We start from the raw sequence: 26,143 nt of genomic DNA on the forward strand, positions 1-26,143 counted from the left end.
TATGAAACATCTGTAAAGATTAAAAAGAACCATATGACCATTGGTAATACCTTCCAAACAACCAGTGACTCCTCTAGATAGAAAGTTTACCTAGGAGGCCTAAACATTGCTTCACATCTAATCACTTAGTGTTCAAAGAAAAGTGTAACTAAACAGTGGAGCCAAACATAGAAGTATTATTCTGTCCTATACCCTTGAAAATGTGTCTAAAAATCTATTTTGGAAATGGAGAAAACCAAGTACAAAGGTTCGGTTAGTTCAGAGAACGATCTCTCTGGGTGGCATCTAAAGGGGAAAACTGAACTACTGCACACTGAGAAACAGACTGCATGGATAAACTTCAACACACTCACTACAGATTAAGACACAGAAAGACCAGAGGTGTTGGGAGCCAACTTGTAGCAGAAAGCGGCTATCAGCTTTGCAGCCATCTTGAGCCATATACCCTGACATGAGACTTGTTTTTCAATAGCCTACAACAGCTGAGCACACTCTGATATCCCACATATCTTGTTCTGCTGTTTAGTGCCCCCAGCTGCAAGGTGCACATGGTATCCACGTGCCTTACCCAGATTTCCTTTCAATAAAGGAGACTTGATCAGAACCTCTGTCTTGTCTCCATTCTTCGCGTCTCTTCCCCTTTATCCCCACTCTCTCTCTTGCTAGACCCTGACCTGCAGACCGAAGCAGCAGCTTGGGCTGGGACATTTTGGCCCCCAAGCGTGGGGCCGCCAAGCCAGGCAGAGAGCGGGCCGCAACACAGAGGTATTGTTAACACTATTGCAATTTGGAAATTTAGATATATTTCTCAAATTAAGTAGAGTAAGTCACTTAATAATTAACAAAACAACTATTAGACTAGCAAACCCTGGGCTGGGGACATGGCTCAGGTGGTAGAGCACTTGCTGATCATGACAGCGTCCTGAGGTCCTTGCCATTACAGCATACGCTGGGCATGGCTGTGCTCGTGTGAGGTGCAGGCAGATCTGAAGATAACAGCCATCCTCACTCCCTAACTCAAGTGCACAACAGTCTGGAATACTCAAGATCCCAAGGTAAAGTTTTGATACCAAAGAAAATATGAAAGTAAATATTTCAGCCTAAGACAGCAGTGATAAAAAAGTTAGTATTGATTGTTATTTATTATTTGCTATTATCATCTGACATTATTTATTAAGATTTAAGTTTAGAAATTTAGAAATATTTTTAAAAAGTTTGTAAGATTCTTCCCACAAAAACAAATCAATGCAATAGTGCTGGAGAGATGGTTCAGGGTTAAGTACACTTGTTACTTTTGCAGGAGACCTGGGTTCAGTTCCCAGAACCCATATGACAGCTCACAACCATCCATGACTTCAGGTGCAGGTGACTTGATCCTCTCTTCTATCCTCCAAGTGCAGTGTACACATGGGGTGCACATACATACATTTATGCATTCATGCATATACATAAAACAAAATAATCTTTAAAAATCAATCAATCAATCAATCAATCAATTAACAAATCAGAAATGTTGTTGCTAAATGTAATCACAAATGTTAATGTTAACGTTTCATACCTGCAGTTACTCAACCATAATTATCACACACTAGGCCTAGGTGTTTGCATGCTGGAGTGTGATCATTACTGATGAGTTGTGTAAGAAGTTTCAGAGGCTAACTCTACTGAAGTGGTGATCTGACATTGGAAAATGGTTGCACATTTGCAGAAAGGCTTACATACAGATTTGGGGTATGAAACGTGGCACAGTTCCTGATCTTAGTGCATGTGTGTCCCAGAGCACCGTGCAGACTTGCTTCTGTTAGCAGTCAGTGTACCGCTACTAATGAGTATTCAGGTTACAACTTTTGGATCATGGCCACTTCACCAAAGACACAGCTCAGCAGTCTTTCTTACTTGGGAAATCTTTAAAAATTACTGCAGTTTTGTTCTTTTTGACTTGCCAGTTTTTAAATGAATATTTTTGAATTTAACTTCAAATTCTTTGGAGATTAATTTTTATCGTAATTATGTGTTTGTGTGCTTGTGTTTGGGTACGTGCATGTGAATGCAGCACCCTAGGCAGCCAGGTATCTGTCCATGAGGAAGAGTTCCAAGCAGTGGTGAGTGCTGGGAATCTAACTCAGTGCTCTAGAAGAACAGTATGCATTCCCAGTCATGGAGCCATCACCCAGACCCCTAAATTCTTTTAAATGGTAATTTCACTGTCTCTATTGTGTGTCTTAGTTTGGGTCACAGACAAGAAATTATTTCAAGTAAAAAGAGTAAAATATTCACAACTTATATAAAATTGAGTAAGATACAAATTTCAGTACGTCACATGTCTTTCTTGTCAAAGGCGGTGACTCACCATAGTCAGAAAGAGTGCAGGCGTGAGCGAAGGACAGCAGCATGTCCAGCATGGACGCCGTGTCAGCCAGCTTGTACAAGCAGTGGATGTGCTCGTAGATCTCACTAAGCAGCTTGCACACTATCCTGAAACACACGTGGGCCAAACACGATGATGCTTCTCAAAGGAAACATGCAGGTTTTCATTGCTTGAGAACAATACTATTCACAGTTGTGCACTGTAAGAAAGTCTATTGTTTGGCTCATTTTAGATAAAATATTGATGTCTCAGTTCACTGTCACATCTACCAGGTGAAAAATAATCCATCATCTTCTATATTCATTGGTGAAATGATAGCCTCATTAAATATAAACAAACAGACATTTTCAAATAATTTGCTTTAGAAAATGTAAAATATTTTATATGGATATAATCAAGTGATCATTATATATACATCTTATCTGCTAATAATCTGTCTCACACACAAAAACATAGACATATATAAACATATACACAGAGATACACAAAAAACCACGCATACACAAAGAAAAAGAGACAGAAAGGGAAGGGGAAGAGAGAGAAACCCAGACATACACTGAAACATATACACAAATACAAACATATACACAGATGCACACCGTGTTCAAATCATGTCATTATTTAGACTTTCATGAGCAGGGTTAAATGTAATACACTCCAGGAACTATTCCCTTTTCAAGGATGTACCCAGAATTTACATTAATAGTATCTGAGGGTCTAGGACTTGAAGCTGTTTTGAAAGCCCAAATTTTCCACTCTATCTCAGTCTACCATTTCCAAATGTCTGCCTCTCCTAAATTCAAAGCTACTGTTCCATGGACAAGAAAAGAGCTGGCACTATTATGATGCTGCCTTAGAAATAACAGAGTGTGAGAAGCCAGTGCTCACAGACCACAGGAAAAGAATAAGCTGAATTAAGCCTGAGATAAGCTCGTGGCACACAAGCTCTGCACAGTGCATCGTGCAGAGGTCCTGGGACCCAGCCAGCTCTTCCTATTGCATCCCCACACATGCCTTCCATGAGGACCACTTGCTCTTAACACAATGGCAGACTTTCTTTTCTAACACTCACAATTCAACTGCCTTTAGTCAACAAAGAGTCAATTAATTAAATCTATTATAATTCCTCAAACTAAACCAATTTAATTCTGTACTCAAATACTTCAAATGCTCTTACATGTAGGTCATGTGATAGATTTCTCGCAAAGACTCTTGGCATCTTTCATTCATTTTAATTAAATCTGCTGATGTAAAGCTATATGAGTTTTTCACTTTAGAAATCTGTAGGAAGTTAAAAGCAATGTCAAGCTATGTGTACATGCACATGAGATAAAACATACAGTTCATAGACAGAAAGGTAAGTGTTCAGGTTAATCGTTTTACTTTCTAAGATAAATTATTACAAGGAAAGTTCTAAATGCTATCTATGAAAAATAAAAGCAAGATTCTGTAAAAGATAAAGCAAGCTATTTCTAACCCAGTCTCTCCACACGACTGACTGGTATGTTCTGAAATGGCCTTGCAGAAACGTTAGAAGACCGCATCACATTAGCAGCTAACAGCCATGATGGACAATGGGGACGCACTGTGACCCCCACTGTGACTCTGACGCTTCAGCCCTGGTCCTCTATCTGAACCTTACTCGGGGTCTAGCTCTGTGACTTTTCTGAGTAAACCTATAGTAAGACAGTGTGTGCACTGTTTGTGTGTACAGGAGAGTAAATATGTACACAGGGAAAAGTCTTACACAGTCATAGGCTTAAAAACACTACAGAAAACAAACATATTTCCTTACTGCAGGCATTCTCAAACCTTTAATAGGAAATGAATCTGGAAAACTGTGTAAATAAGAGTTAGGTGAGGTGCTTCAGCAGGTAAAAGCACTCACAGCCAAACCTGGAGACCTGAGGTCAATCCCTGGGACATACATGGTGGAAGGAGAAAAGTGACACTCACAAGATGTCCTCTGACCTCCAAGTGTCACATATAAAACAATGATATTTTAAAATTTTAAACAAAAGGTTCTGCAGTGTTTTCCTAAATTCTTTTGTCAATAACATCTTTTGGACTTTGTTTTCTCATCTGCCTTTTGCCTCCTTTGGTTGTCCCCCTCGAGCCTGTCGGTGTGGTGTGGATGCTCAGTGGGAAACAGAAGCAAAGTCATGCACCAAACGAAGCCTGGAGAGTCTACCCATCAATTCCACAAAGCCGGGAGCAGCCCTTTCCTTGCCACTCCAAGTTAACCTTAATAAACTCTGAAGGCAGCTGGTCACTGGAGAGAGCAGCGCAGTCTGTGGTCATCTGGATGAAAAAGCCCCGTGCCGAGCTGAAGCTGGTCCGTAGGGGAAGACTGTACTTCTCTGCGAGCTGTGCTATCATTCCTAGGGACCAGAAACAATGCAGGAAAACGAGAATCTCCTGATGAGAAATTTCCCTGTAGCCACAAACTCTTTACTTATTATTTTATACACAAACAGGAAACTATTCTTAGGGTTTTTTTAACAGTAAAAAAAAGTTAATATCCAAAAGATGTGGAAAGTACCCTTTAAAATGCTATTGTCTGATGTGTTTTTCTAAAGAAAAAGAAATTATAAAAATTAAAACAAGAAAAAACAAGAACCATTTTCTCTGAAAATTAGGAATACTAGAGTTCTGTTTCATTATTCAAACATTATTTGTAGTAAAAACAGAAGTTACATAAATTGCTGCAGCTTAAATTTTACCAGTGTGTCCTTAGAATGAAACAGATCTCAGGTAATGAAATCTGAGAAGTAATTCTAATCTGTCTGTCAGTCCTCTACAGAGCTCAAAGCCTGTGTCTCCACTCCAGCCCTTTGTCTTGAACTTTACTTGTAACCAACCCAGTGTCCCTACACAAGTCCTGCTTTCCAACGGTATCACCATTTGTGGCCTAAAATGTTCACTTAGCATTTGAGGCTACATTTCTCTTTATAATGGCCATGTCTACCTAATAATTAGTAAGTTTGTTAATTAGTAACATTTTTTCTTTTAGCTTTGTGCCTTGTTAGGGTTTTTATTGCTGTAATAAAACATCATGACCAAAAGCAACTTTAGGAGGAAGAACAATTCACACCCCATCACTGAGAGGAGTCAGGGCAGGAACCTGGGGGTGGGATCTGTGCAGAGACCATTGGAGTCTTGCTAGCTTGCTCTCATGGCTTGTACAGCTTGTATTTTATAGCACCCAGGACCACCTGCCACTCATAGTGAGCTCATGAAACCCAAGCAAATGGATTTTCCCACAGGTCAGTCTGGTAGGGACGTGTTTTCAATTGATGTTCCCTCTTCCCAAATGACTCCAACCTGTACGAAGCTGACATCAAAGCAGTCAGTACACCTAGCACTCTTGTCTTGTACTGACTTCTATCATCTTTCACTATGCATCCCAGACTCAGGCCAGTGTGCACCTGCTGTAGAAGCACAGTAAGTACACAATGAGCAATTAGTAGGCTCAGGTGCTGATCCTCTGATAAAATTGATGCCACTCTCAGCTAAAGCATATCAATAGTCTTCATTCTCCAAAGAACTCCCAATGTACATGAGGTCACTCTCTAGCACTTTGACATCGTCCTTTTGTTTTGAGATAGGATCTCACTGTGTAGAGCAGGCTGGCCTGGAATTCACTATGTAGACTGAGGAAGCATCAAACTCATAGATAGATTTGTTTCTGCTAGCTCTTAAGTTCTGGGATTAAAGAAGTGTGCCACCAGGTCTGGTGACATCACTGGGTTTTTTTTTTCAACTTATTATTTTTACTGAGTATCTGGGAATTTTACCTAATACACCCAGATTGCACTCCTCAGTCTTCCCAGATCTACCCAGCCACTGTTTGTGACCTCACCCTTCAAAAAACAGAGAAAAAAGAGCAACTTGTATTGCCCATATACTCGCTGAAGCATGGTCAAACAACATTGTTTTTTAAAAAGAGTTTTTTTTAAATCAATATGTATTAGCCTTACTGAGTAAATATAAAATTATATACTATATATAATATAGTATATATATTATATATATACACTATATACACAATATATATACAATATATTACATATATACTATGTTATATATATAATAGGTAGTAAGGTTATATACATATCTTTTCTCTCTCTCTCTCTCTCTCTCTCTCTCTCTCTCTCTCTCTCACACACACACACACACACACACACACCAGTAAGAAGTAAACCATGTGATAAAATGTAGCACGCTGGCACCATTACCTGCTATGTCATCCACTATCTCTGTGTATGTCCTCCTGGCTATGTCCAGGAACTCACTGATGTTCGAGCGCACTGCATAGCACTTCTGAGTCCGCATGTTCAGGCAGCCCTTCATGTACCTTGCATCATCATTTATCACTGTTTTAATCTTCTCAAGTATTAGTCCAAACCTAGTATTAATACAAAACAAAAACAGGTAATAAGCAAATAGCCACTTCCACAGTTAATGAAACCAAACCTTTGCTGAAAGTTATTTTACAGTAAATAATTAACAAATGTTTACACTTATCTAGATTAGAGTTATCATTGCCTCAACTTAAAACTATTTTTGCAGTCAGGATTACTCAAAAATGGTATGAGATGATGAAATAAAACTAAAATTTGCTAATGGGAACATTTTCCAAGTTATGCATGATCAGTACAGCTGTGAGTGAATACAAGATTCATTATCAACGTGACCACTAATGAACTGACAAACACTTCTAACTCCATCTTCCTTCATTCCACATGCACTTAGGCCTATAGCAAGAGTTGTTTTAGACAGGGTTATACAACAAAGCTGTATTAGACAGGGTTATCCCCTAGGGAAGGGGGACATGTGCTGTGGGACACCAGTTGACAAACACAGTAATAACTACACAAGCCACAGACTGTGACATCAGTTTACCTAATTTGTCATACATTCTGTTCTTAAACACCACATTTAATTAAGTTGGTTTGATTATCAAGTTCAGCTTGTGGCATAACAAAGGAGGCAAATCTTTGATCAACAAGGCAACTTTTAAGCATGATAACCTGTTTGGTCAAGAACCAAGGTGCTGTTGCTAATAATTTAACAATACTAATTGGTTTTAGAACTTGTTCTACACTCATATCTATTGACATTTGTTTTTTCTACATTAGGCCTTCCATGATTTATCAAAAGAAAAGGATGTATTTCCGTAAGATGAGTATCACCATTGAGAATGGCTACAAAGGAAACATTGGTCATTAATACAAGCAGCCACTGTGCTTTTATCCTACTATCCTACCCACAGGATTAATATGTAATTGATAGTTAATAAATTCTTTGAAGAAACTTGAATAATTATTTTGAGACAGGAACTCACTATGTAGCCTGTTTTCCTGGAACTTGCTATGTAGACAAGACTGTATGATCACAGAGATCTGTATGCCTCTGCTTCCCGAGTACTGGCATTAAATGCATACCACCACACCCATACTGACTAATTTTTCTATAGACGATACTGTTAAAATCAATTACGATCAGAATAGAAGTACGATCTATTAGTAGGTGACAAACCTATGGTCTTCCAAGGAGCCATAGTAAGCTTTTAATAAGGGTGTGCTACAGTTCTTTAAGATGACCTGTTAAAAAACAAAATTACAGTCATTAAGTCATGGTACTACTCAAATTCAACACTTGGTACTCAATACTTGATCAATGCTCTTGCTCCATCTTCTCATTTTATTCTCACGAGATTTCAGACATGAATGAAGGTGAGGACAGACTGCATCTTCCCATAAAGTCATTGACCACTTCATGGTGATGATTTCTGTTTTTCTGTCTCTTAAATGACATCCAACTTGTAACAGAGGCAGACACTGAAACAGCTACTGCTGTACAACTAAAGTTACCCTACAGATAATTTCAATATTTGGATTTATATATTTATAAACAGAGCAATTTCTCCTTGCTCATAGAGTAGAAATGGGATTAAGAACTTTCTTTTGTTTAATGGGAACTGTAAATGGGTACCAACTGAACAAGGGGACACAGGAGGAGAAGGAAACAGTCGCTTTCTGTGGCCATTTCAATTTGGGGAGACATGATGGCTATAATTTGATTTGCTTTTGAATGGAAGCAGCATGTACATGCTGGTAAAACTAAAGAGTTCACAAAAGTATAAAAAATTCAGTCACTCAATTCAATTTACTTTACAAAGATTATATACCCTAAATATTATGGTACATTTCCTGTCTCCATCTGAAATTTAAAACTTATATAATCATATGTTCCCTTTTCCCTCACTTAATGCATCATGGACTTAAAAATCTTTTTACTTCAATGCTCAATCATTTAGTTGTGTGTATGCATGTGGGCATGTGTACACCACAGCACACATATGAAGGTTAGAACATATCATCCAGGGTCTTCTATGATATAGGTCTTAGAAATCATATTCATGTGGTCAGGCTTGACAACAAGTATTTAACCCACTGAGCCATCTTGTCTTGCCAGCCCAATAGCAGTTTCTTAAATTTCCAATATTCCACTTTTGTTTGTTTTTCTTAGAGAAAGAGAAAAAGAACATTATGTAGGGAGATCCGAGAAGAACTGAGAAGGGAAAAATATGATGAAACTATATTGTATAATTTTTTAATAAACAAAAAATGTTTTTAAAAAGTGTTAAAATTGAGTTTAAAGACATTAATGAATAGTTATGGGTGAAATCTTTTTAGAAAACTACAAAGAAAGCTACTAACATTAAACAACTAAAATGAATGTGGGATATAGATAATAGTATTACATTAACTATTCTGAATTTGATAAATATATTGAGGTTATGTAGGACATCCTTGCCCATAGACAAGACATGATTAGTATTTAGATACTATAACTTATTTTAAGTGGGTCAGTAAGAGTTAATACTAAGGACAACATGTATTTATGTATGCCTGTTCTATATATGTAGAGCGAGAAAACACACTCTTACCACTTCTCCAAGTTTACCTTTTTCTAAAGAAAATATCTGCCGGGCGGTGGTGGCGCACGCCTTTAATCCCAGCACTTGGGAGGCAGAGGCAGGCGGATTTCTGAGTTCGAGGCCAGCCTGGTCTACAGAGTGAGTTCTAGGACAGCCAGGGCTACACAGAGAAACCCTGTCTCGAAAAACAAAACAAAACAAAAAAACAAAACAAAACAAAAAAAAAGAAAATATCTAAAAATAATACTTTATATGTTTTGTGCAACACATATGTGAACTACCTTTAAAGGATCCACAAGTTCCAATGTATGCTTCAGATAGATCAAATTTGTTATCTTTGATTCAGCTGCATTAACCTGTCCAGATAAAAGACAAATGTAAACACCCTAAGTTTCAATTCAATGATGGGTTTCCTCTTGGCCAGTCAACTTCTATTAATAATATCCCATAGATGTATACATCAGCCAAGCTGGGATGCTAACCCAGATGGTGGTTAGAAATTACTGACCATAACTATAAACCCAATACGCTGGTCTCCTGAAATTTTGATGAGAGTTCACATAATTGTACTAAGTTTTATTCTATTGCAGCATCTTTGGTGCAGTTTAAACTGTAATGTCAAGGAAACATAAGAGCAGTACAGATACTCAGCAGCAGCAGGAGACTGACATTAACTAAAATAAGATATGAAGCTTCTGGTAAACAGGCTGAATCTCAGTCGCTCAGATAACTTAGAAAGACTTTCCCCATTGGTTCCTGTTGGGCAAGCAAAACAATTTTAACAATTTTAGTGTCTCAAATTAATAATAGCTTTTCAGAATATAGCACCTAAATGATATAAATAAATTTTATAGAAATTAAACTATACTCTCTAGAGCTGAGCGACAGCATGAGTGAATTTAACACCAACAAGAAACAGATTTAAGATGTCACACTTATGCCCTCAACTTTCTGTGAAGCTGCTGCTTTCTCAGATGCCCTCACTTGGATTTTCATTACAAAGACCTAGATTGTGAACAGAAGATATAGTGTGCAAGAAACATCATGAATGTTTTTAGTCCCTAAAGATGTAATCTCACATTCTCTTACAATGGATTCCTGACACTAAACAGAAGATCAAAATAAATAAAATGAAGCAGGAAAAAACATCATTATCACTAAGGGTCAAGCTATAGGTAGTAGAGCAAGAGTCTATAAATGGATCCCAGAACAGAACAGTTTGACTTATAGTCAAGTTCATAAGTCAAAGTGCATAAGAACCTTTCTATAAATGGCAACAGCACAACTGTGGATCCATCTCATATGAGAGTACACTACTGGAGACTCCACAGACACAGGAGATACAGGGGCACTGTAAGCAACTACGTGCCAGTAAGTTTACAAAGTCTCTGAGAGGCTCAACTTAACAAAGTTCATTCCATTGGAATAACATCCCATCTATTTTATTCAAGTTTTCTACAGAGTATAGGACTGATGGCCATCCTCTGTAACATGAAAGCTCTGTAACAGGCAAGGAAGAATGAAACTTCACACACATGCTACCAGACACTAAGGACGGATAATTCCACAGCCCTGCTATGGAGCTCGCCGATTCTCTTCCACCATCACTTGTACAGACTGGATTATAAAGGCTTCTCTCATTTAGAGGCTCCCAGCTATATCGTGCCTGTCAGCAGCAGGCATTTCCTACCTCATGATGCTTCTATTACTAAAGGACTCTACTCTCTAAAGCACAGAGAAACTCCCCCAAATATGCATCAGATACTCAAGTTTTAGAAATGTACACAGCTCCTTTTCAAGTGTATATGCACAAATACACATGTATGTAATTAGATTTCCTTCAGGTCACCCTGAAAGGAAAAATGTAAACAATCTATTATGTGCTATATCTGTAATTATGCCCTTTATCTATAAGGGCTACTTAAATTTTAAAATTATCCAGAGAGGTTTCATTTTTAAAGATTAAGCATATTTGAAAACTAATCAAAAGTCACTTGATGATTGCTTTTAAGAACAATATAGCTGGACCTGATAGTTGTATGCCTTTAACTTCAGCACATAGGAGGCAGAGGCAGGTGGATCTAGACTGTTCTACAAAGTAAGTTCCAGGACAGCCAAGACTACAGAGATCCCTGTTTCAAAAAACAAAACAAAACAAAGAAAATACAACAGACAGAAAACAATATATAAACTTTAGAACTAATTAATATAAGTTTTTATATATAGGAAAATAGTATAGGTTATAAATTTATTGAAAAGTATATAAATTATGTATTTAAGTAAATATTTGATTAGCTTAAATATATTAATTCTTCAAGTACCCAAGATGCTTCTTACCTAAGGCATAAAACTCTTCTGGGCATCAGTGAGATACACTTACCCAGGACATTTTCATATTTTCACAGCACTGTCCATCAAGACAAGCTGTGTTTCATAAAGACAACATCATAGCACATGGTACCTGTAACACATACCGTGTCTTGCTTTGGGATTTGAACTAAAACAGAAAGCAGCTGCTCCGTATCCAGGAATCTTGATATGACTGCAACAGAAAGTGAGCATTTGAACTTCACAGACCAAGCAAAGCAAGGATATTCTGGGGTTATTCACTGGCGCACAGTCAACATATGCCACAGGGAAGTCAGTGGTGACTTAGGCCAAGCCAAATCCCAGCCAATTGTTTACATCCTATATAATCAGAGGTCAAGAAAGCGACTATCTTTTGATAGCCACCTCCCCAAAGGAGACAAAGTTAAGTCTTGGCTGATCACAGCTAGCCTGCTTCAGGCTGATGACGGATCATGAACTTAGCTGACTATGGTCCTGTGTTACCTGAGTAGCAACATAACCCCATACTCTAAATGAACAAGTAACTTCCCATTTGGCAAGGGGAACATACATTAAGGCCTGTGGGTGTGTAATTTATTTAGCTCTCAATGTGCTCCCCCCACCCCCAAGAATAGTCCCAATAGTAAAGACCTCAGCCAGTCTTCCTCCAGTCCCTGCCATAATCTACATAGAACCCACTGGTCAGCACAGTATAGCACAGCAGTATTCCTCCCTTCCCTTGGAATCTCACACTTTTGAGAGTTCTTACATTTCCTTAGTAAACATGTTTGTCTACTTACTCCCTGTCTGTTTCCTTACTCTTCTTGGTTGAGAAGTAATAAATCCTGAAGCCAATAGCTTGAGGTGGTTTTGGAAACTGTTAAGTTTCTGGGACACTAGGTCCTCAGTTAAGCCCACTAAGAGCCTAGATTTGTCCCTCTCAAAGAACTCACTTCTCTGCCTTAATAAAGAAGCCTGAGAGCAATTGAGGAAACTCCCTGCAGTCAATCTCTGGCTTTCACACCCATGCACACATGTGTATGAGCACATATGTGACACATATGTGACATATATATATATATATATATATACACACACACAAATATATGTATATATATGTATACATGTATATTATACATGTATTTGTATGTATGTATACATATATATACATATATATACACACACACAAACATGCATACTATACACACATACACAAACACACAACTTCAAGTTCTGGGCTGGGAACTTAACAGCAAGTTTGATAGTGGCAATGTTAGAGTCTGAAGATTGATGTGGAAGTGACTTCATGTGCAAGGATGTGCACCAAAGACACACCGAGAAGGATGGGACAATGACAGGAAAGGAAAGTGACAAGAATATACTTTTAGCTGAATGTGGTGGCACACACTTGACCATAATACTCTGCAGACTTGCAAACTGGAAGCCAGTCTGGATTATATAGCAGATCCTGTCTCACTGAGCAGGGAGAGAGCTATAACAGCCGTTCCAAGGGATATAATGCCTCTGGGCTCTGAGGGCACCTACATGCACGTGGTGCACATAAATTCTTGCTGCCACACACTTACACATAAATAAAAATACACCTTTAAGAAAGGAAAGAAGGGAAGAGGGGAAGGGTATGGTAGAGGGGAGGGGAAAAAGGAGGGGAGAGGAAGGGGAGGGGACAGGGAATTTCAGGAAAAATCCTGTAAAGGGCTTGACTGATCCTGCAAAGGAGTTCTGGAGTGTAGTCACAGTAGTCCAGTGTGAGAAAGCTGGGCTTTCACACACCATTAAAGGGCTCTACTTACCCAAAAGCAGCCTCTTCGGACAGCCTAAGTATGACAGCGAAAGCAAAAGCACACAGCAATGTAAGAGGGATCCAAGAGGCTCGGAGAGCTAAGCAACACCTGAAATGGTGCCTTTGACACACGCATCTCAGTGCACTTGTGAGACCAAAAACAAAGTGACAGCAGACTGTGATGTGCTGAAGAAAGGACAGTGACCTTCCACAGTTAAAAACAGGAGGAAAACTATGGAGAGAGCCAGAGAAGGTGATATCTAAGGAGAATTCAAGTCCCCATGGAAAAAGCCCACAAACACACAAAGACCAACTCAGGAGATTAGCCAGTTGGACAGAGATGCAGCCAGATGAAGGAACTAGCAGCAGACAGGCACAGAGTACTGCTTCTAGGTAAACAGAAGGAAATGAAAAGTGGTGTACATACTGCATTTAGTGCAGGAAGTTTATAACATTTAAAAGCTAGAGCTTGGCCCACTTCACAGTGAAACAACTTCCAATTCTGGCACTTGGGATTTACACTAATCCTAGATAACAGCTAACAGGCTATTGCTGTGGGCAGTAAAGAAAAGGCTAGAGGTTAAAAGTGTCCTCTTCTGAAGGCTGGAGAGAATGCTTGGTGGTTAAAAGCATTGGCCTCTCTTCCAGAAGACCTGAGCACCCGCATAGCAGCTCATGACTACCTGTAACTCCAGCACCCTCTTCTGGCCTTGGCAGGCACCAGACACACAGTGTACTGACATACACATTTTAAAGATTAAAAACAAAAAGCCTTTCAAGAATTTGCACCTTCAATGACAGACCTTTCAGAAACTTAAACAAAAACCTTAAATAAACTGACAGAATTTTAATTTAAAATTAGTTGAGGCAGGAACATTCTATAATCCTAGTACTTGGGAGACTCCGGCAGTAAGGTCTGAGTTTCAAGACTAGCCTGGGCTACATTGAGACTCTAAGTAAGTAAATAATCAAATATGCTCACCTGACTGGAGTCCAAAGAAGAGCTCCTCGTCCTGAAGCAGCTCCTGAACACAGTCCAGCCTCATGCTGATGGTCTCCACGTCAACCAGTGGCTCCAGTATGTTGGATCGCAGCCTCCGGCTCCCTCCTGCAGTCTTGGTGTAATTTAAAACACCAAAGAGAGTGTGGTTGCTCCTTCCAAAAGACAAGGTGAGAATCTCGTTAAGGAGAAAAAAAAAATCCTTTTCCTTTTAACTGAAATGAAATTATCTATAATCTACATCAATGATGCACAAACTTTATTACACAGACAAATCACATGGGGATCCTAATTCAGTAAGTCTGAGTTAAGGCCTAAAAGATACACTTTGGTTTTTTGTTTATGTTTGGTTGACTATTTTAGTCAGGGTCTCCTATAGTACAGGCCATCCTTGAACTTGTTTCATACCTCAGCATGATCTTGAACTCAAGATCCTTCTAAGCACAGCTCCTAAGTGCTGATGTTAGATCCCTGTGAGTGTGTGACTCACAAGGATCAACAGCATCTCCTATGCTAAGCCTGAGCACACAAGGCAGACATGGTTCCTATGTCCATGAGCTTTACAAGTCAGTGGCTGGTGGCCAATAATTTTTATCAATCTACTGGTTATGACTAAGGACAAAACAGAGTGTAAGGAGAGATATATAATCATGTTCGTCATATGAAAAATAATCTTGGTCTGATGTGATGACTCAGCGAGTGACAGTACCTGCCACCAAGACTGGTGACATGAGTTTGATCCCTGCAAACCACATGGAAAAAGGAGAAAACCAACTCTTGCAAATTGTCCTGACTTCTACATACATGTTATAGAATGTGTGCGAGCATACACGCACTCACACACAATTAAATCATTATAAAACAGAAGATTTTAAATAATTACCAGAGTTGGTCATTGGCTTTCTATGTTCTTATAATACAAGGAGGGCATCACAAAATCAACTGTAGAGCAATTTCGGTGGATATGCTAGTAGTGACAAGTAGCAGCTAACTGTGTCTGTATCCCACCTTTCTAGTTGTCTTTGAGTTTAATGGTGTCCACACAAAAACTCAACTTTGACTCTGATCTCATAGTAGATAAGACATGGTTTACTCTAAAGCCAAATATAAGTAACCATGGCCCAGGAATGCAGATTTAGGTTAACCCAAATTCCATGTGAAATGGACAAGGTTTTATAAAATTTTTATTGTAAAAAAAACAAAGAAGGTCCTAAATTGGGGCACTTTGTAATACACTAGTAGACCATTAAATAGTGACAACAGCAAAGCAGAGAAATTTCATCTACAGGCCTCAGATGCTGTTTGATGACTCTGGGACTTTTGGTTGGTAGAAAAATACAGTTTTGTTAGTTCACTGCAAAATGTTTTTTCTGTTTGTCAGAGGGTATTAAGTACAGCCCAGAAGTGGGTGTGGATGGGCTGTCACAGACTAAAGATAGTCCAAGGTGACAGATAGACAGACGGACGTGTCATCAGGCCTGGCCTGTGCACATGCAACAGTTCAGCCTAACCAGCTCGTCAGCCTGCCTAGGACTCAGCTCTCACAGGGGATCTGTTATCTCTTTTGCTTGTGGTCCTTCACCTAATCTTGGCAACTGAAGTTTTGTTTTTTGTTGGTTAGTTAATACAATTCTTTTGAAAACCTGGTTTTGTGAAAAATCTGAGTTCAGTAACAACATGGTGATGATTTAAATGTTTATTTACTGTTTCTCCACCAATAATTTAAAGAACTTTCAAGCAACTAATCCCAGAAGTTGACAACATGAAATTTAGTAAGAAAATGTCAGGTTGTCTTACCTGTAGTCCTGGTTATTAACTAACAACTCCAGGTTTTGGGCCGATGATGAATCTATCATGGCCGTCTGCTCACTACCTTGGAAATAAATCTTCAGGGATTTGGGTGCATATACTGAATTTTGAATGAATTCAACATATTTTAATAAGGCTGCAGCAGCTGCAAGGCAGTAATACCTGTGAGCGACCACAGTACAACGGTGTAAACTTAGGATAAATAAACAGCTGCTGCTGTAGAAACAGACATTTAATTCACCTGAATATCAGGAAAATTCAAAACATTCAGAGAGTAGTTCTTAAATCCAAAAGGAAAAAAAAACATTGAGAACGCCAATTTTGAAAACTAAGTAAATAATATTAGATTGCTTTAACAATGGATACTTTTCCTTTGTTTTTAAAGCAGTCTAGTCTAGAGCTGCCTGGCGTCCACCACAACCATGAGCATCATCCTTCCAAGTGCTGAGATTGCAGATGGGAGCCACCATCCTCAGCTCTAAGAGACAGCCTTTGAAGTCTGTCACTTTCAGGACAGCATACTCTAACACCCTGCTTATTAGAAGACAACATTCAGCAAGGGAGGGTAGTGCATGCCTTTAACCTCAGCATGTGGGAGACAGGGGCCAATCTGGTCTACACAGCCAGTTCTAGGCCATCCTCACTGGGTACATAGTGAGGTGGAAGAAGGCAGGGGTTGGGGGGTGAGGAGGAGAAAGAAAAGAGAAGAAGAAGGAGGGAAAGGAGCAGGAGAAAGAACAGGAAGAAGAAGAAGAGAAGAAAGAAGAAAGGAGAAGGGGGAGGAAAAGGAAAAAGAGGAAGAAAAGGAGAAGGAAGAAGAGGAGGAGGAAGAAGAAGAGGAGGGGAAAGAGGAGAAGAAAGAGGAAGAAGAGGAGGAGGAAGAAGAAGAGGAGGGGAAAGAGGAGAAGAAAGAGGAAGAAGAGGAGGAGGAAGAAGAAGAGGAGGAGGAGGAGGAGGAAGAGGAGGAGGAAGAAGAGGAAGGAGAACAGTAGCAGTTCTTTCCTTAAGACATTCCCACTTTATAGGCCTGACTAGCCAGTAACTTAGTACATAGCTCTAACTGGCCTCAAACTTGTAGCAATCCTCCTGCTTTAATCCCCTAGAGTGCTAAGATTACAACCATGATTCCTGGCCTGGCCAACTATGTCTCTTTTCTGGGACTCACATTTCTAGCATCCTGTAGTCAATCAAGACTTTTCACTATGAAGTAAATGGGAAGCAACTATCATAGCAATAAATTAGAATTCATTTGGAGAAAATCTAACTTAAATCAGAAATGCACACCTTGTCCATAAGTTTCAGTAACTCTTGTATGTCAGTAATACCTGGATGTGCATTCTGAGACAGGTACTGTCCTAGACATAGTAATACAAAGAACAAAGAGAAGGGCTCCTGGGGAAGCAGCACTGGAACAGCTGTAACTCACCTGGACTGCACCTCCATTAGGACAGAGCTGAACTCAGCGATGCACAACTGTTCAATGTACTCTAAGCCCTTTGTTTCATTGAAGTATTTCCTTTGGACTGTAGTGAAATTAACGTTCTGAAAAGAGATTTAAATTTTAAAATAAATCATTAAATGACATGCTATCGTTCAATACTGATCGCTTGTCTAAGCCTAGTGGATCATAACTACAATCCCAACACTAGAGAAGCTGAGGCAGGAGGATTTTCATGAGTTCAAAGTAGGATAACAGCTTGTTGGGAGCCGACTTTAGCAGAAAGCGGCTAGATCAACTTTGCAGCCATCTGGAACCATATACCCTGACGAAAGATTTGGTTTTCAATAGCCTACAACAGCTGAAGCACACTCTGATATCCCACATATTTTGTGTTGCTGTTTACTGGCCCCAGCTGCAAGGCGCACGTGGTAGTCACGCCTGCAAGGCATGCAGTTCACGTGCTGTCCACGTGCTATCTACGCCATACATGCTTATAAGGCGCATGTGCTATCCACGCCTGCAAGGCATTGCGGTGCACGTGCTGTCCACGCTATAGACGCCTGTAAGGCTTACGTCATATCAACACCTGCAAGGCACGTGGTATCCACGCGCCTACAAGGCATGTGGCAAAAGCCTATAAATAGCTCAGAATTCCCTTCAATAAACGAGACTTGATCAGAATCTCTGTCTTGTCTCCATTCTTCGCGTCTCTTCCCCTTTATCCCCACTCTCTCTCTCGCTAGACCCTGACCCTCGGACCGGAACGGGCAGTACGGGCTGCAACAGTTTGGCGTCCAACATCGGGCTCCAGTAAGCGTAACAGTTTGGTGCCCAAGCGTGGGGGGTTCGCGACAGTTTGGCGCTTAACGAGAGGCAGCGGGAACGAGAGACCCAGTGAGGGACTTTACGGAAGAAGGATCTGTTGGTTGCCGCAGGAATCTGCCGCATTGAGAAAGGTAAGAAAAATGGGACAAGAAATTAGTCAACCTGAATCCAACTCTCTGTTTTGGTTTGTTTCGAGAAAGGTAATGAAAATGGGACAAGAAATTTGTCAGCTTGAATTCAACTCTCTGTTTTGGTTTTGTTTGCTGCTCACATGTGTTAATTTTCTGCTTTTGTTCTTGAATGCTGTCATTTTGGTTCAAAATAAAAAGAAGCGTAAGTTAGAATCCAAAATACAACCAAAGGTTGATGACAATTTGTCAGAGCCAGATTGTGCTGACCGAGAGGAAGAGGAAGTTAAATCTTATGACGCTGAAATGCCCTTTCCCTATGTGCCTCTACCTCCAAGTGCTCCCCCAATGGAGACAATGGTTGTAGATCCTAAAAAGGAGTTACAGGACAAAATTTCTACTCTTAACAACTGATAGAGTTAGAAAAAGAGTATCAGGGCTTAAGTAACCAGTTACAGAAATTAAGGACAGGGAAGAGGTCTCAAGAGACTAACTGCGAAAATCCCCCGGATTTTCATGTTCCTCAACCTGGTGTCCAAAGGCAGCCCCTATCCTCTAGCTTTAGTTCAGCTACAGATCAGCCAGAGGAGGGAGACGCTAAGGCTTTCCCTGTATCAGAGACCAGAGACGCTCAAGGGGTTGCTTGGAGACATCACACAGGGTTTAATTTTCAAATTATTAAAGAATTAAAAAATGCAGTATCTCAATATGGTGCCACTGCTCCCTTTACTCTTGCAATTTTAGAATCTGTTGCAGAGGAGTGGCTAACTCCTAGTGATTGGAATATGTTAGTGAGGGCAGTTCTTAGTGGTGGAGACTATCTTATTTGGAAATCAGAGTATCATGAGAATTGTAAAGAGACAGCTAGGAGAAACATTCAGGCAGGCAATGGTTGGTCCTTTGATGCCTTAGTAGGAGAAGGGCAATTTGCTTCTAGTGATAACCAGATGCAATATGACCCAGGTTTATATGCTCAAATTCAAAATGCAGCCATGAAGGCTTGGCGTAAACTCCCGGTAAAGGGAGACCCTGGTGCATCTTTAACAGCAGTCAGGCAAGGGCCTGATGAACAATTTTCTGACTTTGTTCATCAATTAATGACAACAGCAGGGAGGATTTTTGGCAATGCAGAGGCAGGTGTAGATTATGTGAAACAACTTGCATATGAAAATGCTAATCCTGCCTGCCAAGCGGCCATTAGACCTTATAGGAAAAAGACAGACCTTACGGGATATATCAGACTCTGTTCTGACATAGGTCCCTCTTATCAACAGGGCTTAGCTATGGCAGCTGCTATGCAAGGAAAATCTGTAAGAGATTTTTTGGCAAATAAAGACAGAAAGGCATGTTTTAAATATGGTAAGCCTGGACACTTTGCAAGAGATTGCAAAGTAGAAAATGAGTTAATCCACAGACAGCCCAGAAAACAGCCTGGGCTCTGCCCACGTTGCAAACGTGGAAGGCATTGGGCTAGTCATTGTATGTCTAAAAGAGACGCACAAGGTAACACCCTTTTCTATGATCAGGGAAACGGGAACAGGGGCCAGCTCCAGGCCCCGAACCGACACAAGCCAAAACAGGCTTATGGAGCAGTCAGTGTCCTACCAGCAAATACCAATCCCTTTCTGAACTTAGTCGAGCAACACCAGGAAGCGCAGGACTGGACCTCAGTTCTGCCACCCACACAGTATTAACCCCAGAAATGGGACCTCAGGCTTTACCCACTGGAGTGTTTGGACCACTCTATCCAAATGTGTTTGGCCTGATAGTGGGAAGAAGCAGTACTACTATGCAGGGATTACAAATTTTTCCTGGAGTTATAGATAATGATTATCAGGGTGAGATTAAGGTAATGGCGCAGGCAATTCAGAACATAGTCACCATTCCTACAGGAAGGAGGATAGCTCAACTATTGTTACTTCCATTGTACCCTACTAATCACAAATATAAGAATCTTAAAAGAGGGGATCAAGGTTTTGGTTCCTCTGATGCATACTGGGTACAGCCTATAGTTAAACAAAAACCTATGATGACAATCTGGCTAGATGGAAAGGCATTCCAAGGCTTGGTTGACACAGGAGCTGATGTGACTATCCTAAAACAAAGTGATTGGCCTGCTACCTGGCCTCTGACCCCAACCTTAACCAATTTAAGGGGTATTGGCCAAAGTCAAAATCCACTACAAAGCTCTAAGGTGCTAACGTGGAAAGATAAAGAAGGAAATACAGGAAATATACAACCCTATGTCATCTCAGGCCTTCCCATTAATCTCTGGGGCAGAGATCTGTTATCCCAGTTGGGATTGATTATGTGCAGCCCTAATGAAGTAATCATGGCTCAAATGGTAAACTCTGAGCTTTCCCCAGACAAAGGATTAGGAAAAGGTGAAGATGAAATTATTCATCCTACTGAAGTTTATGGTAACAATGAAAGAAGAGGCTTGGGGTATTTTTGATGGGGGCTACTGATTCAGCTGCACCCCTAGGACGTTGTGCGGATCCCATCACCTGGAAAGGGGACTCGCCCATCTAGGTGGATCAGTGGTCCCTAACCACAGAAAAATTACAAGCTGCCCAGTTGCTAGTGCAGGAGCAATTACAGGCAGGGCATTTGGAAGAGAGTAACTCTCCCTGGAACACCCCAATATTTGTCATTAAGAAAAAATCAGGAAAGTGGAGATTGTTGCAAGACTTGAGGGCTGTTAATGCAACCATGATTAAAATGGGAGCCTTACAACCTGGGCTGCCCACACCGGTGGCCATACCTTTAGGTTATTTTAAAATAGTTATAGATTTAAAAGACTGTTTTTTTACTATCCCCTTACATCCTAATGATAGAAAACGTTTTGCTTTCAGTATTCCCTCTATAAACTTTAGAGAACCTATGAAAAGATATCAATGGAAGGTATTGCCTCAGGGTATGGCTAACAGTCCTACCTTGTGCCAAAAGTTTGTGGCTTCTGCCATAGAGGGTGTTAGAACTATGTGGAAGCAAATTTACATGATTCATTTCATGGATGATATTTTGATAGCTGGAAAAGATGGAAAACAGGTACTCCAGTGCTTTGATGATCTTAGAACAGCTTTACAGACTGCAGGGTTACAAATAGCACCAGAAAAGGTGCAATTACAAGACCCATATACCTATTTAGGATTTCAGATTAATGGTCCATGTATTATTAATAGTAAAGCCACACTGAGGACTGATTCCCTTAAGACACTTAATGATTTTCAAAAACTACTGGGAGACATTAATTGGCTAAGACCATATTTGAAACTTACAACAGGAGAATTGAAGCCTCTGTTTGATATTCTCAAGGGAGATCCTGACCCTAAATCTGGCAGGGCTCTAACAGAGGAGGGTAGAAAAGCCTTACAGAAGGTAGAGAATGCTATTTCATCCCAATTTGTAACTCATATTAATTATTCTAAGCCTTTATATTTTCTTATTTTTAACACTAAACTGACTCCTACTGCAGTTTTTTGGCAAACTGCACCCATATTATGGGTTCATCTTCCCTCATCCCCCAAGAAAGTTCTTAATCCATACTATGCAGCTGTAGCAGATATGATTATGTTAGGCAGAGATAACAGTCAAAAATATTTTGGAAAAGATCCTGATGTCATAGTACAACCTTATACAAGGCATCAGGTTGATTGGCTTATGCAGAATTCTGAAGTCTGGCCTATTGCATGTGCCTCATTTGCTGGTCAGATAGATAATCATTATCCACCAGATAAATTGGTTCAGTTTTGTAATCATCATGAATTTGTTTTTCCATCTCGTACTGCACATGAACCTATCAAGGAAGCATTGCTAGTTTTCACTGATGGTTCCTCATCAGGAACAGCTGCTTATGCCTTTAAAGATCAAGTAATCTCCTTTGCTACATCATCTGTGTCAGCTCAATTGGTTGAATTACATGCTGTTATTGCTGTGTTTCAAGCATTTCCAAATCAACCCATTAACATTTATACAGATAGCTCATACATAGCTCAGTCTATCCCTCTGCTAGAAACTGCTGCACAGATAAAGCATTCCTCAGAAGCAGCTGATTTGTTTTTACAGTGCCAACAATTAATTTTGAGGAGAAAGTGTAAATTCTTTATAGGACACCTGAGAGCCCACACTGGGCTACCAGGTCCTCTCTCTGAAGGAAATACCAAGGCAGACCTAGCTACTCGAATAGCTGCAGTGACTTTATCAGATCAAAAATCTAATTTGGATCAGGCCATAAAGGCTCATGAGTTACATCACCTTAATTCTAAAACCTTAAGAGTTATGTTTAAAATTACCAGAGAACAAGCTAGACAAATTGTCAAACAATGTCAATCATGTGTTAAACTTTTACCAGTTCCTCATTTGGGTGTAAATCCAAAGGGACTGATACCAAACAGTATCTGGCAAATGGATGTTACTCATTATAATGAATTTGGCAAGCAAAAATATATACATGTATGTGTAGACACATACAGTGGTTTCATCTATGCAACATTACAAACTGGAGAAGCAAGCAAGCATGTGATTGCTCATATGCTTGCTACAATCGCTGTATTGGGTGTGCCTAAACAGATAAAAACTGACAATGGCCCAGGTTATACAAGCTCCAGTTTCCACCAATTTTGTGAAAGATTGGGAATACTACATAAAACGGGTATTCCATATAATCCACAGGGCCAAGGTATGGTAGAAAGGGCACACCAAACCATTAAATGTCAATTTGAAAAAATTAAAAAGGGGGAATGGTACCCTACCAAGGGATCCCCCAGAAATATCCTTCATCATGCACTCTTCATTTTAAATTTTTTAAATTTGGATTCTGAAGGAAAATCTGCTGCAGATAGATTCTGGCATCCTGATACAAAAAAAAATTTTTGCAACAGTCCTCTGGAAAGATCCATTAACTGGAACCTGGAATGGGCCAGACCCAGTGCTTATCTGGGGAAGAGGTTCTGTTTGCATATATTCCCAAACTGCAGATGCTGCTCGTTGGCTGCCAGAGAGACTGATTAAACAAATAGACAACAATAACAAATCCAGGGAGGAGAAACCCCCTGAGAAGCGTATTTTTTCTTCACAGGAAACATAAAGATGCTTCACAATTGCCTTCAAATTGGAACAGATCAACGAGTAAACCTGACTTGGGAAGTTATCAGTGCTGAAGAAGACATCACCACCCATATCTCCAGGGTGGCTCTATTGGACTCTTGATTCCCTGACTTATGATTTAGTGGGGAACTAGATTGTTTTAGATTTAGTGGGAATTTAGATTAGGAGAAAACCCACTACCACAGTTACTATAGTTGTTTTTTGGGTTTGAGATTGACTAGAGCAGGAACAGGGATTTCCTTAGTTTTCTTTAGATCAAAGCTATGATCAGTTTTGTATTTATATAGATTTAGATTCTGATATAAGACATTTATAAACAGAATAGAAGAGGCTTACACTTTTTACTCCTCTGATAGAGGGAGTTATGTGTTACCCTTAAAAAAGAGTGTTGCTTTTATACTGACTGTTTAGGCATTGCTAAGTCTCTTGTCTCTTGGGTTAATAAGGTTCAACAAACTGATGGCTTTTGTACGAGATACTATTCAAATGAAACCCATACAGGTCCACTATTACAGGCTGGAAGTAGGGGACTCTGAAACCTCTGTCATCAAGACTGATGAGGATTAACCCCTAACTTACGAGCTAAGCCGGATAGTCAGTGACGGGTAAGAGAGCATACCGAGACCCTTGCCCCTAAAAGAAGGGAGGCCTCACCATCCTAAGACAGGAGCTCAACCAATGGCTGTTGAGTATCCAAGGACGGGAAAGGGAGGCTGGGGTCCTTTGTTCCAACCTAGGACAGGCACGGTTTCCGTAAGTTTTCCCAGCCTTCCCTTTTGAAAAAAAAATTTAAAAAGGGGGACCTGTTGGGAGCCGACTTTAGCAGAAAGCGGCTAGATCAACTTTGCAGCCATCTAGAACCATATACCCTGACGAAAGATTTGGTTTTCAATAGCCTACAACAGCTAAAGCACACTCTGATATCCCACATATTTTGTGTTGCTGTTTACTGGCCCCAGCTGCAAGGTGCACGTGGTAGTCACGCCTGCAAGGCAATGCAGTTCACGTGCTGTCCACGTGCTATCTACGCCATACATGCCTGTAAGGCACACGTGCTATCCACGCCTGCAAGGCATTGCGGTGCACGTGCTGTCCACGCTATAGACGCCTGTAAGGCTTACGTCATATCAACACCTGCAAGGCACGTGGTATCCACGCGCCTACAAGGCATGTGGCAAAAGCCTATAAATAGCTCAGAATTCCCTTCAATAAACGAGACTTGATCAGAATCTCTGTCTTGTCTCCATTCTTCGTGTCTCTTCCCCTTTATCCCCACTCTCTCTCTCGCTAGACCCTGACCCTCGGACCAGAACGGGCAGTACGGGCTGCAACAGTTTGGCGTCCAACATCGGGCTCCAGTAAGCGTAACAGTTTGGTGCCCAAGCGTGGGGGGTTCGCGACAACAGCTTGCCCTAAAAATAAAACAACCTGCACAAAAATAACTCTTATTTCATAAACACTTTGCAGTATATGAGTAGGTATCTTAAATATTGTAGAAAGTTACTTTTATTGTTTCCAATATTTAGATACAGGTTTCTCATTTATAAAATGAAAATGGAATCTGAGAGTAGTGGCATATACCTTTAATCCCAGCACTTCAGAGGCAGTAGCAAGTGGATCTCTGGGAGTTGGAGGCCAGCCTGGTATAAATTGTGAATTCAAGGACAGCTAGAGCTACACAGTGAGATACTCTTAGAAAAAGGAAAGAAAATGGCTATCCATCTTTCTATGTGAATGATAGTATAATCTATAGTTCTCAGCCAGATATTATTTTCATGAACTTAACTGAATATATTAAGGATAATAATAAAATGATAAGCATGCGAGTCTCTGGCATGAAGCAAATGTATTCCATGGAACATCACACAGGTTTTCAGGTAAGTTAAAGTCAAAGTAACTGAGAAAAGGCACACCTTTAGATCTAGGCAGTGCAATGGTGGAAATACATCAACTCCACTGTCACATCCAGGAGCAAGTTATTCAAAAGTGATATAGGAGCTCCTGGGTATTGAATTCTGTTTATTTTGGCTTTTTTGAGACTAGATGTCACTGTTTTGTCATGGGTGGCCTGGGAACCATAACCAATGATAGTGGCACTCTTTATTTAATGAAACAGATGGAAAAAGAATATAAAGTTGTGAACTAAGAATTTAATTACTTTGAAAAAAAAAGGAAGGGTGGATAAAGGCAGATGATCCCAGCACTGAGGTTAAGGCAAGAAGATCAAGAGTTCAAGGCCAGCCTGCATTACATGAGACCTCTCCCTCACCTCAGAAAGTAACGGCAAGAAAGATGATGGGACAGTGAACTACAGAGTGTGTGTGTGGAGACTAAAGGAGACACCAACAAGAATGAACACGCACGCCAGGACTTGGTTAAGTCTCATTT

The 26,143-nt window shown here is 40.1% G+C and overlaps 1 protein-coding gene across 1 annotated transcript in view; it reads right to left on the minus strand.

Annotated features, from left to right (window-relative positions):
• Positions 1-26,143, minus strand: part of Msh4 (mutS homolog 4) — a 47,168-nt gene that overhangs the window by 12,193 nt on the left and 8,832 nt on the right. The window contains exons 5-14 of the mRNA XM_034500684.2: positions 17,679-17,794; positions 16,241-16,414; positions 14,426-14,598; positions 11,789-11,856; positions 9,596-9,670; positions 7,910-7,974; positions 6,607-6,776; positions 4,613-4,749; positions 3,546-3,649; positions 2,351-2,475 (exon numbers count right to left, since the gene is read on the minus strand). Of these exons, the coding sequence (XP_034356575.1) occupies positions 2,351-2,475; positions 3,546-3,649; positions 4,613-4,749; positions 6,607-6,776; positions 7,910-7,974; positions 9,596-9,670; positions 11,789-11,856; positions 14,426-14,598; positions 16,241-16,414; positions 17,679-17,794 (1,207 nt within the window). The remainder of the gene's footprint in view (positions 1-2,350; positions 2,476-3,545; positions 3,650-4,612; positions 4,750-6,606; positions 6,777-7,909; positions 7,975-9,595; positions 9,671-11,788; positions 11,857-14,425; positions 14,599-16,240; positions 16,415-17,678; positions 17,795-26,143) is intronic.

The sequence above is a fragment of the Arvicanthis niloticus genome, chromosome 4, assembly GCF_011762505.2.
Source record: "Arvicanthis niloticus isolate mArvNil1 chromosome 4, mArvNil1.pat.X, whole genome shotgun sequence".
Taxonomy (NCBI): domain Eukaryota; kingdom Metazoa; phylum Chordata; class Mammalia; order Rodentia; family Muridae; genus Arvicanthis; species Arvicanthis niloticus.